We start from the raw sequence: 16,989 nt of genomic DNA, 5'->3' as shown, positions 1-16,989 counted from the left end.
TAAGCAGTGTTGCCTTCCCAGGTCTCTTTGCACCTGAGACACAGGAAGCTCTAGTTCTGTGGTTTTCACGTAGCCCGGTTCTTGTGAATCAGGGCATCGCAAAGGACAGGCTTGGCACCCTCCCAGGCTTCCGATGGGCAATCTAAAATCATTTGCTTTGCAAGCATAGCTTAAGGACAAGTTTCCTAGCCCAACGGACCCTTCACTGTGACCAAAGAGACAAAATGCCAGTGGCATCCAGAACCAGGCTCAGTGCTCAGTGACTGTCTGTGCTTTATTAGACTGCTCTCTGGGAGGCAGGACTTGCTGTTTGACCTCCTTGGGCCCAGTCACCAATCTGTCAAGGATGAACCCACACCCAGTCCCAAGGATTGGCTGTCCCTGCTTCAGAGATGGGGGGGGGGGTTGCTAGAGTGGGGAGTCTAGGGTGTCTGGTCCAAGTAGCAAGCAGAGGCTGCCTCTCCAATAAAATGGCGGCCAGGCTGGAGGGAGGTGAGAACTGGTGTGCAGTGCCGGAGGAGTCCTGCTGTGAGAGGCCAGGGCGGCACCTGCCAGGGCCTCCTGCCTGTCTACGGTCAGCCAGGAGCTTTCTTCTGCACTTGAAGGGATCGGAACAACTGTCTCAGCTGCTCCTTCCGATCATTGACGCAGCCTAGAAAGAACATGAAGTGTTGGTTGGGGTGGCCTGTATACCCACTAGCTGGTATGAGGAGGGGGCAGCAGGAATTGCATGGCCATGGGTGGCCCACTCCTATGCTGGCCCAGATGGCTTTTTGAGCCCTCAGGGATGGTGTGTAGCCAGGAGACTCAGGTTGTCAATTACCCCAAGTTGCATGAGGAGCAGAACTGAGAGTGGATCCCAGTTTATGTGGTGCCAGGGCTGCATTCAGCTGATCCTCTAGACTACATTGGCCTTGTCAGTGAAAACACACAAAAGCCTGCAGCACCTGATGCCAACTTACATCCCTTACCCAGCGCATCCTGGAAGTGTGTTCCCAGCAATCCTCGCCAAAAGGCTGCCTCTCCCCAAACATTCACCAGGCAACCTGTACTCTGCTTGGTCTCAGAGCTGGTTCTGAAGGCAACACCAGTCTTTAATATTAGCCAGGCACATTTATGATACTCATAAATGCAGCTTGAATGACCTGACACCATGGCCACAAGAACTGACCTGGAGATGCCTGCTTCCCACTTAGAAATTCCAATTCCACCCTTGTCTCCCAGGCTGTCCCAGCTGTCAAGGCTTCAGCACCACACCCTGTGCATCCTTGACATTTCCAAAGTGATCCAGGGAACCTGCTTTAACGGCTTGGCTCACTCATTGTGCCAAATCTTTAGGTTCAGCTAAACCCTTTCTTGGAGTTCTAGACTCGTCCCGGGTTTGTTTTTGTTTTTGTTTTGCTAACCCTTTCACCTAATCTCCCCAAACACACTCCTAACTTGTCCTCCACCATCAGCGTTCTTCCCCTGCCTGCTCCTCAGCCAGCTCCCCCATTTACCACCACTCAACTAGAAATTGGAAAGTAATTCTAGAGACTTCTACAGATAATGGTTCTCTACCTGCTCTGCCTATCTGAGTGCCTGCAAATCAACCACATCTTCATTTCCAACTGCATTTTCCAAAGTCTGGTGTCTGCTGTCGAGCGACCATTTGTAACCACAAGACAACATGAGCATTCAGGCAAACTGCCAGATGTGGCAAAGAGGGGAGGAGTCACCCAAGCATCTTAAAACTAACACTCTCCCCCCACCTCCCCTCACTTCCCCCCACCTCCCCCCACCTTCAGGGTCTTGTGAATATTAGGCAAGCCCTCTACCAGTTGACACAGGGTTTCACTAAGTTAGTCCAGCCTTGAACCCACTCTAGTGCAGGTGGATGGATCATGAACTTGTGATCCTCTGACCTCAGCCTCCCTAGTGGCTGGGTTTACAAATATGTGGCACTAGCCCTGACTAGGTCAGCCCCTTTCTACTTAACTATTAGTTGTGTTTTGTTGTGTGCAGCCAAGCCTAATCCCAAATCACTCTAAACTCTTTAAAAGATATAAAATTTCTCAGGGTTGAGAAATGGCTCCATGTTTAAGAGCACCCATTGCCCTCCCAGAGGACCTGGGCTCAATTCCCAGCACCCACTTGGCAGCTCACAACTGTCTGTAACTCCAGTTCTAGAGGATCCAACACTCTCACACAGATATATATATATATATGTATATATATATGTATATATATATGTATATATATGTATATATATATGTATGTATATATACATATATATATGCAAAACACCAGTGCACATTAAATAAATAGATAAAGGAAGGAAGAAATAGCTAGGAGAAAACAAAAATCCCAACAGAAAGTGCAACTGAGATGTTCAGGAAGCCAGAAACATGAAGGCAGATATGGTAGAGTCATGAACAGGTGTCTAAATAAATAAATAAATAAAATTTCTCATCATAAAAGAAACAGAACCTCAGCACTCAGGAGGCAAAAACAGGTAGATTTCCGAATTCAAAGCCAGCCCTGTCTACATAGTAAGTTTCAGGCCATCCAGAACTACATAGTGAGACCCTGTCACAAAAAAATAAAATAGAAGCCATAAAACAATTTAAAAAAAAATTATTTAACAAAATTTAAAAAAATGAGAAACTCAGAAAAATATTTACTACTGTATACTTGCTGGATCAGGGTGAGACAGGCTGTGTCTTCAGCCATTAACACCATGTCTTTACAAATACAGAAAATTATAGGCAACCCAGAGAAAAACAGGATTGGCTGGGCATAGCAACACACACATTTAATCCCAGCACTCTGGAGGCAGGGACAGGTGGATTTCTGTTAGTTTGAGGCCAACCTGGTCTATATATATATTGAGTTTGGGGCCATCAAGAACAGCATAGTGAGATTCTGTCTCAAAAAACTTAAAGAAAGAAAACAGGTAACAGGACCAGGCATGATAGCACATGCCTACAACCCCAGTACTTTGTAGACTGGGGCAGGAGGATTAAAAAGGACTTCAAGACCAGCCTTAGCTCCATAGGGAACTCAAGGGCAGCTTGGCCTATGTGCGGCTCAGTTGGTGGAGTGAGTGCTGGCACGCATGAGGTCCTGGGTTCAAGCCCCGGTAGCATGAAAACCTGGCATGTTACCACACACCTATGGCCCTGGCACTCAGGAGTAGAGACAGAAGGATCGTAAATTCAGATTATTTTGGCCGCATGGTGGGTTAAACAACAGCCTGGGCTACATGAGCACCTGTCTTAATCCCACCCCCAAACCCACACACACACACACACACAAAGTAAATTTCCTGTAAGAACTTGGTTCATGTTACTTCATAAAAGTAGTCTATTATTAAAAATAAAAAGGGAAATCATAAAAAGCCAGGACAGTTTACAAGAAAAGAAAGACAAAGTAAAAACTGAAGCCACCCTCAGAAATCAATGGAATTCACATAAAATAATAATGAATTCACTAAGGGGCAAAGGCAGGCTTGGCTTCCTTTCCTGTTAGTCCAGTGAGTTATCCCTTTAACTGTACTTCCAGGGGTCTAGAAAGAAATCGTTTCAGTGGGTTTCATGGAAAGGATGTTCACCACAGTGTTATTTAGGGAAAAAAATGAAATTGTGCCAGAAGCCCAGCTATAAGAAATCAGCTTGGTAAGCGCTGGTACACACTTGAGCTGAATTGTTCTGCAGCCTCGCGGTGATCACTTTGTGACTCTTCCGGGACTAGGAGAGTCTAGAGGTTAGGATTGGGGTTAGGGATCATCTTCTGGGACTAGGAGAGTCAAGAGGTTAGGATTGGGGTTAGGGATGATCTTCAGGGACTAGGAGAGGCTAGAGGTAAGGATTGGGTTAGGGGTCATCTTCCAGGACTAGGAGAGTCTAGAGGTAAGGACTGGGGGCTAGGGATCATCTTCCGGGACTAGGAGAGTCTAGAGGTAAGAATTGGGGTTAGGGATCATCTTCCGGGACTAGGAGAGTCAAGAGGTAAGGATTGGGGTAGGGATCATCTTCTGGGACTAGGAGAGTCTAGAGGTAAGGATTGGGTTAGGGGTCATTTTCCAGGACTAGGAGAGTCTAGAGGTAAGGATTGGGGGCTAGGGCTCAGGCTGGCCCATCACCATGACAACAGCCTTCTGCGGTGGGTGCAACCTTTGGAGACCATTTCCTCATCCGTGGGGTGGTCACAGAAGCGACCACATGGGATGTGGTAATGCGTGTAATCGTTTAGCCCGGCCCTGGCTAACACATGCTGCCTGCGGGAGGACCTTTGTATTCCTGAATGGAGGGATGCTACGCAGAAAGCGGGACTCCGAATGCCAGTCTGGTGCCAGACTTATAAAAATATGAATATATGCATTTTTTTAAACTGGAAGGAAACAACAGATTGTTAATGATGGTTATGTCTGGATGTGTTTTAAAATTTCCTTCTTTAGTTTTCAAATATTCTACAATGAGTGTGAATTTCTATAATTGGGAAATTCTCACATTTTATATCCTAACTTTATCACAGAGTTCCGCAATTTTAACTTTTCTAATGATAATTTGTTCTGCACCTGAGTCTTGAAATCCCTTTCCTGATGGCTCAGTAATCTCTCTCCATACTGGGCAGGGTCCTACCAGGAGTGTCCAACCTTTTAACACTGTGACCAGACATCGTCGTCTGCAAAACTCACACTTAAGTACTGTGCAAAAATTTATACATACTCGAAGAAAACTTTCAAGCTTTTGAGTATATGGTTTTATGTTAGGCCACAGTCATTGCTACCCTTGGCTGCATTTGGTTCATGGGGTCCCTGGGTTGCAGGTTGGACACACTCCCTGTAAGACCCTACTCATCTGTATGTTATGGATGAAGAACAGAGAGGGCAAGCCGTTTGCTTGAGTCACACAGCTGGTATGCTGCAGACTGGATTTACGTGATCTCACCGCTGTGCCAAGCTGCCCCCAGTCCACCCGCACTTCCTATGATGCTTCTGTCCCATCCACTTTCTGTCTGGCTCAGCATACCTAAGTGTGTGTTGGTCACAAAGTTTCCCATCCCTGATAGGTCAGGAGGCCCCTCCTCTCTGCTGACAGGGCCATCATTCCACATGAGGTCGAAGCCCCCGACTCTCTTCTCCCTTCCTGTGAGTCTGGGGTGCAGAGGGAGAAAGAACATGCAGTCGGTGAGACTTTGAGACAGGACCGGTCCCTCCCACCTGAGCCAGACACCAGGCAGCTCTTCAACAGAGCCACTCTCATTTCTTCAGAGACCCTATTCACAGTTAATAATGTGCTCCCAATTTGTAGTTTCTGGTTTAAAATCTGCTCCCCTCCCCAACCCATGAATTCACCCATCCTTGACATGGCCCTGTATTCTTTCCACTGGAGACACAGTGTTGAGTGGTAATTAGCCTCTTGGTGGATACCACGAGCCAGGTACTTAAAAACGAATTGTCATGGTGAGTTAATCTGACAGCCCCTAGGAGAGTTACGATGCTCTCTACACACAAGGAAGCTATGGCTCAGCAAGATGAAGTGCCCGGCTCGGGGTCCCACAGTGGATTGAGTGAATCCAGCTATACAGAGTTCTTGGGCCTATGGACATCTCAGTTTCTCCATCTATGAAGTAAGTATCTCAAGGATCTGAGTCCCCTCTCCCTCGACAGGAGACCATCAGCCATAGATAGGGTACAGTGACAAGACCCCACCTGGCTTCCATGTCCACCACATGCAGGGTGTCTTCCAGCAGGCACGTCTTGAGTTCATAGTCCTCCTGGCTGCTGGCTGTCAGCGAAGGAGATGCGTTGACTTCTAAGAGCCACCTGGGGAGGGCAGGGGATAACTGTGGGGAAGGTATCAGAAATCCTGCCTGAAGGTTTCATGACATAATACAAACAAGTCTCTTGAGTGTCCTACAGCTTAGAAAAGCATCCAGAAGATGGGCAAACACACCCAGGTGAGGACGGGAAATAAATCCACCCAAGATGCAAAGGCTTGGCACAGATATAAGTTCAATGGCTGCATGGAGAGGACACTCAACAACAACCCATGTCTGGAAATGCTAAAACAATGGTCAAAGAGTTGGTTAAAGCTACCCCAGAAAAGATACTCGTGGGAAGCTGTAAGGTCACTGAATACAAATTCTAGTGCTAACGTGGGTTACCTCCCTGAGTTGTTGGCCAGGCTATTACACTGCTATTGTTGGGTGCCAGGACTAGATGGTAAGACCCTATTGCTGACGACAGTGCACTCTGGTTGCAGGACATCGAGGTGGCAGGCTGGGACTGGATGCTCCCTCCTTGCTGGCTAGCACCTGTGGGGCTAAGGCACCGTGCAGGCTGGTAGAGGGGAGTTAACGGGTTTGCTCAGCTGTAAGTACAAACTGCTAGTACCGCCAGCGTGCCAGATGTGCCCACTGGTGCGGCGGTGGCCCACTTGGGCCACAACTGTTTTCCAGCTGGATCTAAGGTCTGTTCTGCAGGAGGGAACTCATGTGTGATACTACCAGTCAAGACAAAACCCTATAGCAAGGAGGGTACAGGCCCTAGTGGGGAAGCTACTGCGGTTGCTCTGCTAAATGGACATTATACTCATGAAATGCCTTCCAACTCTAGATGCTTCCACAGCCTGATTGTTGCTGCCTTGGCCCTGGCCTGGGAAGCCTCTCTCTGCAGATGGCTGCAGATACTGCAGAGACTCATGGGTACACAGAAATAGCAATGATTACAGCGGCAATGCAGCTGAGTGCTCAGCGAGACTGTGGTTTCCTACAGGAGACCCTCACAAGACTGGGCCCACTCACAGTCCTTGTGTGGGGTGACGAGGGCTCCTGTGGCCTCCTGAGATGGGGTCCCTGCCTGTGAGCTCCTATTCTCTAGAAACTGCTTAGCCTTGCTCCTGAGAGTCAAGTCACCTCACTTAAACTCACTGCTTTCCCCAGCTAGACTTAGGTAGAATTGTTTTCTCTTTTTCTTGGTTTATCATGGCCTCTCTATCTGTGAATAGAAATAGACTCCTCCTGGAAGGCCATGCACCATCAAATCTGCAAATAATTGGTAGAGGTCCCTTTAAAACCAGCACAGATTAGATCTCATTTATCCCTTTAACATATTGTCCATGTCCTATATGGGCAAATACTCTGATCAGCCCCAATTTACAGACTGAGGTACAGTAAAAGGAAGCATGTCCAAGTTTGCACATCTAAGAAGCAGCAGAGCTGGGCTTCAAACCATGGTGTGTGCACTGGGATGTGCATCTCATCATGGCCGCCCTGGCCCCTGGCTCTCTGGGCCACTCACTTACGGCTTGAGGTCTTGGTCAATGAGGATGTCATAGCCATACAGCTCGAAGCAGTGCTTGTCGCTGATGATCACCTTCTGCACGCTCTGCAGGCTCCTGATGAAGATGTTGTCCATGTCACTGAAGAGTGTCTCTACAGCCTCGGGACCGTGTTTGGAGGCCAGGTACTGTCGGAAGCGCTGGAGCATCCATTTGCAGCCCTGAGGCCCAGGCAATCGGGGTGGGAGAGGAGCCCATCTGATCATCCTCAAATGAGGCTGTGTGCAGGGTCCCTCCAGCCTGCAGGAGGGTCCATCTGAGCCCCAGGTTTGGGAAGTTTGGGTGTGCCCCTCACGAGGGAGTGAAGGCCTACATAACTAAGAGGATGGGATATGTCTCTGGCCCACGGCCACACAAGTGGCTTCTCTTGGTGACGGCACTGGTAGCCTCTTAGGACTGAAAGGCAAGCAGAAAGCTTCTGCCCCTAGGATTATATGATGTGAGATGAACCAGGGGAGGGGAAAACAAGACTTAGTGTGGGCTGGGAGCTCACTCACTCATGCCCCCTGGTTTTATAGCTGGACTGACTTTCAGGCTATCATATAGACTGGTGATAAATAAGTAGATGATAGATAGATGGATAGATAGATAGATAGATAGATAGATAGATAGGGAGATATATAGATAGATGATTGATAATCAGAATATCTGTATGATCTACCAATTGATGGGTTGGTTGATCAATAAGAGATACCTAAGATATGAGGTATCTCATTTTGTTGAGGGACACATTAGTTTGACATACAAATATTGAGGTTCATGCCAGATGAACCCATCTCGCAGATGGGAAGGGTAATCCTGCCCTCTCTGGTAAACTGTGGCCCATCTTGGGCCCCATGTCACTCTGCTTGTCCCACCCACTTGGCCCAGAAGGAGGGCAGATGCCTAGCTTCCTCACCTTTTTGGGGTGGTAGTCAGGAGATGTCTTCTGCACGGCGACATTGGTGAGGTGAACATCTGGCAGAGGTTAATGGTTAAGGGCTAGCATGCACAGAGAGGTAGCTATATTCCCTGCTGCCCCGAGGCTGAACTGAGACCCTGGCCCTGGCTCAGAAGTTAACAAGAAAAGCTTAAAAAACAACAGTGCAAGCCGGGCAGTGGTGGCGCACGCCTTTAATCCCAGCACTCGGGAGGCAGAGGCAGGCGGATCTCTGTGAGTTCGAGACCAGCCTGGTCTACAAGAGCTAGTTCCAGGACAGGCTCCAAAAGCCACAGAGAAACCCTGTCTCGAAAAACCAAAAAAAAAAAAAAAAAAACCAGTGCACAGTTTATATGCATGGGCTTTGGAGTCAGACGGGCCTGGGTGCAAGTGCCGGATACATCTCAGGGGACATGAGTTCTTCAACAATCTGAGTGAATGCTCTGAGCCTATTCACCAGCTGTGCTGGCTGACTTAAGGTCAACTTGACACAAGCTAGAGTTATCTGGAAGGAGGGAGTCTCGATTGAGGAAATGCCTCCGTAAGACCTAGTTCTAGGAAATGTTCTTATTAGTGATGGATAGGGAGGACTCAGCCCATGGTGGGTAGTGTCATCCCTGGGCTGATGGTCCTAAGCTGAGCAAGCCAGTAAGCAGCACCCCTCCATGGCTGCTCCATCGGCTCCTGCCTCCAGGTTCTGTCCTGACGTCATTCAATGAGGGATTACCATGTGGAAGGAAGTATAAGCCGAATAGGCCCTTTTCTCCTAGGTTTGCTTCTGGTCATGGAGCTTCATCACAGAAACCTAAGACACCAGCCCGTTGTCTGGGAGCACACAAAGCACACTAGCCTCCCAGGGTTGTTTGGGGGATTGGATGAAGAGCCTCTTGAGTACCTGGAAGAGCTGAGAGGACGATGCTATGATTTCCAACACACAAGTCAACACCTAACAAGTACAGAAACCACCCCTTTGTAGGGATTCAGAGAAGGGACCCAGTGTTGGGGAGGAAGCAGGAGGATGAGGGACCCTGGCCTGAGAGTCTGCCATGTGTGTTACCACCATCATCACCTCTAGTACGACCCTGTGATCCACAAAATGCCATCTTGTTTGCCCCTGAACAATCTCTACATCAAGGGTGACACTTTAGAGGCGGAGAGAAAGACAGTGCCCGCCATTCGAAACCCTTCCTCAGCATTCTTCCCCTAGGACTATGGGAAAAGAAGCTATGAGTTCCAAAAAGAGCCAGGAGGGAGGAAAAGGAAGGGGGAAATGTCATAATTATATTACAATCTTTATATTACATAATTATATTATAATCTGTAACATAATTATGACATTTCCCCCTTATCTTTCCTCCATCCACACCCTCCCATAAATAAATCCTAGTGGGGAGTTTATTTTATATATCTAACAATAAATGTAAATTTTATTATCTCTCTTGAGAATAAAAGTAGAGATGGGATTGTTAAATCAATCACCCACATGGAACTTGTCTCATTCAGACAGGTCCTTGTCAGAGCATTCTGACACCTCAGTACTTCAACATGTGAGGTGGGATTCCCCTCTGTATGATATGAATATGTTCTTATTACCAATGGTAAAAAAGCTGCTTTGGCCTATGACAGGGCAGAATAGAGCTAGGTGAAAAAGCTAAATTGAATGTTACAGGGAGAAAGAAGGCCGAGTCAAGCAGACACCTTGTAGCCACCCAAGAAGCAAGATGTGAGGTAACAAACCACAAGCCTCATGGTAAAATATTAAATAATAAAAATGAGTTAATTTAAGGTGTAAGACTTAGTTAATAAGAAGCTGAGCTAATAGGCCAAAGAGTATGTAATAAAAAAAAATTAAAAATACTCAAAGCATACAGAGGGGATTCCCAACATCGGACATGATTGGTAGATACTGAACCCCATGCAGACCAATGCCTTGTAACCCATCACAGCACTCAGGCTAAGTTGTGCTGTATTTGTTTCTCTCTCTCTCTCTCTCTCTCTCTCTCTCTCTCTATATATATATATATATATATATATATATATATATATATATCTGTGTGTGAATTATTGCATGTATACTATATATTATATATACCAAAATTAAGACTGTCATTTCTTGTTTTGTGATCCAAAAATTATTATTTTAAATGTTTAGGGTTGGAGGGATAGCTCCGTCATAAAGAGCTTGCCTCCTAAGCATGAGAACCTGAGTTTGATGCCCAGAAGCCATAGGGAAAAAATTCTGGGAATGGCCAGGCACGGGGGCACACACGTTTAATCCCAGCACTCAGGAGGTACAGGCAAGTGAATCTCTGTGGTCTACAGGTTGAGTGTTAGGCCAGTCAGAGGTACATGGTGAGACCTTGTCTCAAAAACCAAGCAAGCAAGCAACTCTGGACATGGTAGCATGTGCTTGTAGTCCCAGCACTGACGGGGAGACAGGATCACTAGAACCAGCATGCCAGCCCAGCAGACCATGTGAACTCCAGGCTGGTGGGGGACCCTGAGAACGAGTTAGCTCCAGGCCAGCGAAGGACCCTGACGCTCCTTCGTAAGTCTTTTTTGAAGTTTTCTGTATATTTTAATTTCAAGAATAAAAAAGTTGAAGAAGGGTGGAAAATGCTGTGAATATTTAGCGAGTGGAGACAGGCCCCTGGGAAGGCTCTGCTTCTTCATATGTCCTCAGGGGCACAGCGCCGCACCAGCACTCTGAAGGGTCACTTACTGAAGGGTCACTCAGACAGACGGTGCTCCTTGTGTTTTCATGAGTCATTTAATTTTAATAAAAAATAAACGCAATACAAACAAACTAAGTTGATGGCATGCATGTGGTCCAGGCTTGTTGGAATTGGAGTAGAATGAACACACTGGAAGTGGGGTCAGCCGACAAGGAAAAGAAGGCATAAAGCATGCACGAGCATGCACAGGAAGGCCCAAGCGATGGGCAGGCCATTCAAATGTATTACTTAAGACACACACTTAAACTGAAAGATGAACTTGGGGCAGAGAGAGGAGGCTGGCTCAAAGCCTGGGTTGGAATCCTCTGCTCGGTTGGCTGCCCCTGTGTTAGCCTCTTTCACCCCAGGAGCTCTGGATTGTCCCTCCATTCTTTTTTGAAGCTCAGGCCTAAAAATTCCAAAACAATACAAAAACTGCCTATTTGTTTTGTTATCGATGCTGTAGCCTAGGTTGGCCCCAACTCTGTAAATAAGATGACCTTGAACTTCTGAGCCTCCTGCTTCAGTGCTGGGATCACAGGCCTGGGTCATCACAGCCTTTACAGCCTGTTTGTTGACTGTGGGACGGAACCCAGGGCTTTATGCATGCGAGAAAAGCACTCAGCTGGTTGAGCTACAGTTCAGTCCTGATCGTCTGTTTGTTTTTAAATAGAGTCTCACTTTATGACTTAGAGTAACCTCAGACTCGAAATCCTCCTGTCTCAACCTCCCACATACTGAGATTACAGGCATGTGCCGTGTGTGTGTGTGTGTGTGTGTGTGTGTGTGTGTGTGTGTGTATGTGTGCAGATAATCTCCTTTCCCCTCTTCCTCGCCAAGGCAGTTTCTGTGTCTAGTTTTTCTTTCTTCCCTCCATTCCTTTCTTCTTTCTTTTTCCTTTTCTCTCTTTTTTTTTTAATGTCAGTGCTGGCATTAAATCTATGGCCTTGCATATAAGGCAAGGGCTCTACCCCGGAGCCATACTGCCAGGACTGTTTCCAGTTTCTTGTCTGTCATTCAGAGATGCCTGTGCACAAAACAAGCAAACCACAGACATGGCTCAATCTGAATGGAGTAAGCATTTTGCTGTTTTCTTTTTTTCTTGGAGACTGTTTCCTCCTGGTACCTAACGCACGCTCCAGCGTCCCACTCAACAGTTGTGCAGTAGTCCACTGTGTACGTGCACCACTGTCTGCGTTGTTGTCTCCTGGGCTTTGCTCTCCATCCAGGCTATGCCATGTGCAGCCTTCAAGCCCATCCGTTCCCATGTGTGGGTGTATCTGTGGTACACACACCAAAGGGGCTCGCTGGCTCACAGGGTATGTGCATCGGATTTTTGGCAGCCATTTATCAGCTAATTCCTGACGGTTATAGCATTTTACACGCCCAGCAGCCACACACACACACACACACACACACACACATCCTCCTTCTGCCCTAGCTCTGCCAGGACACTGTGATATCTACCAATCAGATGGTGAAGAAGGAACTGTACTTGAATGAATGATTGACGTGAGCACTATGAAGATGCCAGAAGAAGGATGCAGAGGTTCTGCGAAGCTCAACCTGTCTGCTCCTGTGAGTACGGGTAAACCTGAGTGCTGGACACCCTGGAGATCACCACCCAGCAGAGACATTTGAGGGGCCCTGCTCTGAGCAGATCCCTCTTTAGAGAGTCGGGAACCCCAGAGAGAAAGAACCGAGCAGGTCTTAAATAGGGATTCTCTCGTGCTCGGGTCCCAGGGAACCCAGCAAGTATCCTTGGGGTGGAAAAGTTCCCGGGGCTGGGGCTGGGGGCACTGACTGGAGGATGTCACTGGAAGGATACAATGGTCATCGATGCTATTCAGTGTGAAGCGGGTGTTGGAGAATCGGGCAAAGCCATCACGGTACAGCCAAGCCCGCAGAGGGATGTACTGGTGGGGATGAGGGAGCGAGAAAAGGGAAATGATGCTCAGAGTGTTTCCATGCCACCAAGTTTCTCACCTGTCTTCCTTCTACCCAGAAGGCCCTGCCTTCTCTCCATAGCAGCCGTCAATCATCCCCTCTACGCCCACCCTGTGACTCCACCCCTTCCTTCCCTGGGGGTGCAAAGGAAGCGAAATGATGGGTCTACCACCATGCATGACACTCCCCCAGAACCTCAAGGTCCTGAAGGGTGGGCTAAACATGAGACACTGAATTCTTGTTCCCAGCAGCGTGTACACCATGAAGGTTTAAGCAGGTGCTGAATGAATAAATGAATGAATTATAAATGGGTGAAGGGAATACAGCAGGCTCTGGAGTTCAGGTGTCTGGGTTTGAATCCCAGTTTGGCTGTTTACCTGCTGTGTGACCTTGGGCAAGTCATTCAACCTCTCGGTGTCTTTTTCGTTTTTTACTTTCCTGAGATGGGATCCTGCTATACAACTGGCCTGGAACTCACTATGGAGACCAAGCTGACCTTGAACTTGAGATCCTCCTACTTCTGCCTCCCAAGCACTCTTGGTTAACCTTTATGCATCCATTCTCTCTGTAAACTGAGGCTGATAACCGAGGGCCTGACTGAGTTGTTACAGTGGAGTGAGCGGCACCTGCTGAGGGCTGGGGCCTGGTGCTCAGGCGATGCTCAGCCCATGTTTGCTATGGTTACCTGCAGAGCTGAGTGAGAGAGGTGGAGACTACAGCTCCTGACACGGACAGTTAGGATGTAACACCAGGGACATCTGCCTCAGGGTCCTCCCTCCATGTCCCTGAGCTCACAGGAGGCCCGGCCTGGGTGACTCACCGACATCACCAGAACATAGACTCGCAGGTCGAACTTGCGGCCTGTGGGAAAGAACTGGTTTGTGTAGCAGATACTGAGTGGCTGTCAGACTGGGCTTCAGATCGTATCAGGGGATGGACAGACAGACAGGGGTCTACCTGTTTGAGGCTCTAAACACAGCTATGCAGGGCACAGCTACGCAGGGCACAGGGCGAGGTTGGGTGGGACAGTGTTGGAGCAAGGCTGGAGGCTTAGTGGCTGAGGAAGGCCCTATGAGAGGTGAGACTCACTGACAGACACACGGACGGGTGTCGGCCCAACACAGGCTGGGTAGGACCTTCTGGCTGGACCTAGATACAGATGGGCAAAGGCCTATGGGAGAGGAAAGAAAGTGAGGCAGGTGGCAGAGGAGACAGGTGGCAGGGGCCAGGCATGTGCAGATGAGGACGGCGATGCAGACAGGGCCAAATCGCCATGCAGTCTGTGAGGTTTGTTCTATAAACCACAAGGAGCCGCTGGCTAGAGTGTTTCCTTGTCACCAAGTTTCTCATCTGTCTTTCTTCTATCCGAAGACCCTGCCCCTCCATAGCAGCTGTCAATCATTCCCTCCAGTCCCACCTGCACCTCCACCCTCTCCTTCCCTACGGGTGCAAACAAAGCAAAATGAAGTGTCTACCACCATATGTGACACTCCAGCAGGACCTCAAAGTCCTGAGGGGATGGCTGCTGTGCTGGCATGGAGTCTAAGGGAGCAGGGCAGTGGAGCACAATGAGGCCAGTTCAGCCACCCAGGAGGGAGACAACAGCAGCTAGGACTGGGACAGCAGAGAGAGGAACTGTGGGACTTGATGTAGAAAGGGGCTGGAGAGACGGCTCCGGGGCTAAGAGTGTGGATCTGAGCTCAGCACTCGGCACACACACTGAGGGGCCCCCACACTTCCTTTATCTCCAGCTACAAGAGATCAGATGCTCCCTGCCTCTGCAGGCACCTGTACTGCCTACACCTGCACACCCCCACACAGACACAAGCACCTACACATCATTAAAATAATAAATACAACTTAAAAACAAAGAAGAAAACTGTGGCAAGAAAGGACCAGACTGGCTTAGCAACTTGGGGGAGGAGAAGCCATGGCCCCGGTAGAGAAACTGCAGAGTGAGCCAGACTGGGGAACAGTTTTGAATCTGAGGCACATTGGTATGGAGTTGCTGGGACAGTCCCAAGAGATTTGGGGTTCAAGGGCAAGGGCTTGGCTGGGGACAGAGAGCTGGAATCGCTGGGGGAGGAAAAAAGAGGAGAGACCCCGAGGCTGCCCTTCACCAGGGGTCATTGCCAGGGGTCAGGGAAGAGCTTGGGGGGAGGCAAATGGCATTAGTGTGGCTACAATGAGACCCCTTAGGTAATTCACATGCGAAAAGCCAGGCAGCTGCCTGGGCTTCAGCAAGGGAACTGTTTCCCATCAGCCTCTGTGCTGGGAATGGTCTCTCCCAGCAGCGTTCTTCCTCCACGCCTGCTCGCCTGCTCGTAGGCCATCCCTGAGGTGACCTGGTTTCCTGATCCCATGTCACACACACGCTGTCCCCTTGCCCTGTTCTCCATAGCCCTGTGTGGCTGACCTTCAGGCTTGCTGCTGCCTACTCACGGAGCGCCAGCTCTCAGAGCACAGCCCAGGACAGTGGCTGGCAGCAAGGAGGCTCTTGGTGTTTCATTGGGTGAAAGCAGGAGTGAGCTGGCTTTCCAAGGAGGATTTCCCTGAACCCCATGGGAGTGGGAAGAGCATGCCAGGCTGGAGGAATTGCACAGGCCATAGGAGCATACAGACAGGTCTCTGTCCCCTTCCTGGCCTGGTGACAGGCCAAGTCTTTGCTGACTTAGGTGCTCAGAGGGCAGGAGACAGACATAACCCACCTACTTTACCTCCTATCAGGTAGGGGTTTTCCACGTAACGCTGAGCCACATAGTTCTCCACTGGTATCTCGTCTTTCTGGTCATCAGAACTCTTCGTGTCCTGGTTGTGACAGTGCTAATCAGTACCACACACTGAGAGTGCCCTGTGTACTGGGTGCCACGCTGGGCACTACCTGGGGGATCTGGTTGGGTCCTCACGTCAATCCTCTCGGGTAAGAACTAATGTAATTCCCATTCTACAGATGCACAGAGGTAAGGTGACATGTCTGAAGAAGTCACACAACTGGCCAGAGGGCCAGCAGGGATGTGGAGCCACATGCAGCCTGTGCACAGAGCCTGAGTTCCTCTTTAGACCTGGGCTGCCCACATATGGGTACTGACATTTACATTCATAGTGATAAAAAGCAAATCAGACTACATGCTGTGACATGGGCAAAACCCGAAGCTAGTGTCTGAGTGAAGTAAGGCAGCCACAAAGGATCCACTTCTCTGAGTCACCAGAATAGCCAAATGCCTCAGAAAGCCAGGGGGCGGCGGCGCTTAGCATGGAATGGGCGTGGTGGTATTTTGTTTGTGCTCTAACAAATAAAGCTTGCCTGAAGATCAGAGAAGCAGAGCAGCCAGCCACTAGTTCTTACCTCTATGAAATCCTCAGACTGAGTAGGATTCTGTCTCTACAAATCCTCAGACTGAACCCTATAACTCCTGTCTCCTCCCACCTTACATTCCTCTCTTCTCCCAGTCATATCCCTTCCTGTCTCTACCTTCCTGTTGCTGGGATTAAAGGTGTGAGCTACCACTGCTTGGCTCTGTTTTTCTTATAGACTGATTCAATCTCGTGTAGCCCAGGGTAGCCTTGAACTCACAGAGATCCATCTGCCTCTGTCTCCCAAGTGCTGGGATTTAAAGGTATGTGCCACCACTGCCTGACTTCTGTGACTAACTAGTGGCTTGCTCCACACTCAGATCTTCAGGCAAGCTTTATTTGTTAAAGCACAAACAAAATATCACCACAAATGGGTAGGGTTTTGACTTGGGTTGGTGCGAATGTTCTGGCCATGGGTTTCATGACAAGTGCACGAGATGATTGCTCCCAGTACTTCAGAAATGAACACCAAAAAATGGTCAAGGGGGGCTCAGTCGGTAAACCGCTGGGCGCACAAGCATGGTAACTTGAGTTCAGATCCCCAACACCCTCTTAAAAGCAGGCATGTAATCTCAGCACTGGCTCCCTAGGGCTCATTGGCCACCCAGTCTAGCTCAGTAGGTGAGCTTCGGATTCAGTGAGAGGCCCTGTCTCTGAGGTAAGGTGAAAAATTGAGGAAGACACTTAACCTCTGCCCCTCCCCCGGCATACATGCTAATGGGCAGAATGT

The 16,989-nt window shown here is 48.8% G+C and overlaps 1 protein-coding gene across 2 annotated transcripts in view; it reads right to left on the bottom strand.

Annotated features, from left to right (window-relative positions):
- Positions 1–374: 374 nt before the first annotated feature.
- The window catches only part of Ttll9 (tubulin tyrosine ligase like 9), a 40,271-nt gene continuing 23,656 nt past the window's right edge, over positions 375–16,989 (bottom strand). The window contains exons 8-15 of one of the 2 annotated variants that reach the window (XM_038332129.1): positions 15,623–15,713; positions 13,726–13,766; positions 12,787–12,874; positions 8,224–8,282; positions 7,290–7,486; positions 5,696–5,809; positions 5,013–5,137; positions 375–652 (exon numbers count right to left, since the gene is read on the bottom strand). In XM_038332129.1, the coding sequence (XP_038188057.1) occupies positions 576–652; positions 5,013–5,137; positions 5,696–5,809; positions 7,290–7,486; positions 8,224–8,282; positions 12,787–12,874; positions 13,726–13,766; positions 15,623–15,713 (792 nt within the window). In that variant the 3' untranslated portion in view covers positions 375–575. Of the gene's footprint in view, positions 653–4,786; positions 5,138–5,695; positions 5,810–7,289; positions 7,487–8,223; positions 8,283–12,786; positions 12,875–13,725; positions 13,767–15,622; positions 15,714–16,989 lie in introns of those variants that run through there. The other variant, XM_038332130.1, reaches the window with a different exon arrangement.

The sequence above is a fragment of the Arvicola amphibius genome, chromosome 5 (genome assembly GCF_903992535.2).
Source record: "Arvicola amphibius chromosome 5, mArvAmp1.2, whole genome shotgun sequence".
In the NCBI taxonomy this organism is placed as follows: domain Eukaryota; kingdom Metazoa; phylum Chordata; class Mammalia; order Rodentia; family Cricetidae; genus Arvicola; species Arvicola amphibius.
The sequence above is the reverse complement of the archived record's forward strand: the minus strand, read 5'-3'. Positions and strand labels throughout refer to the sequence as shown.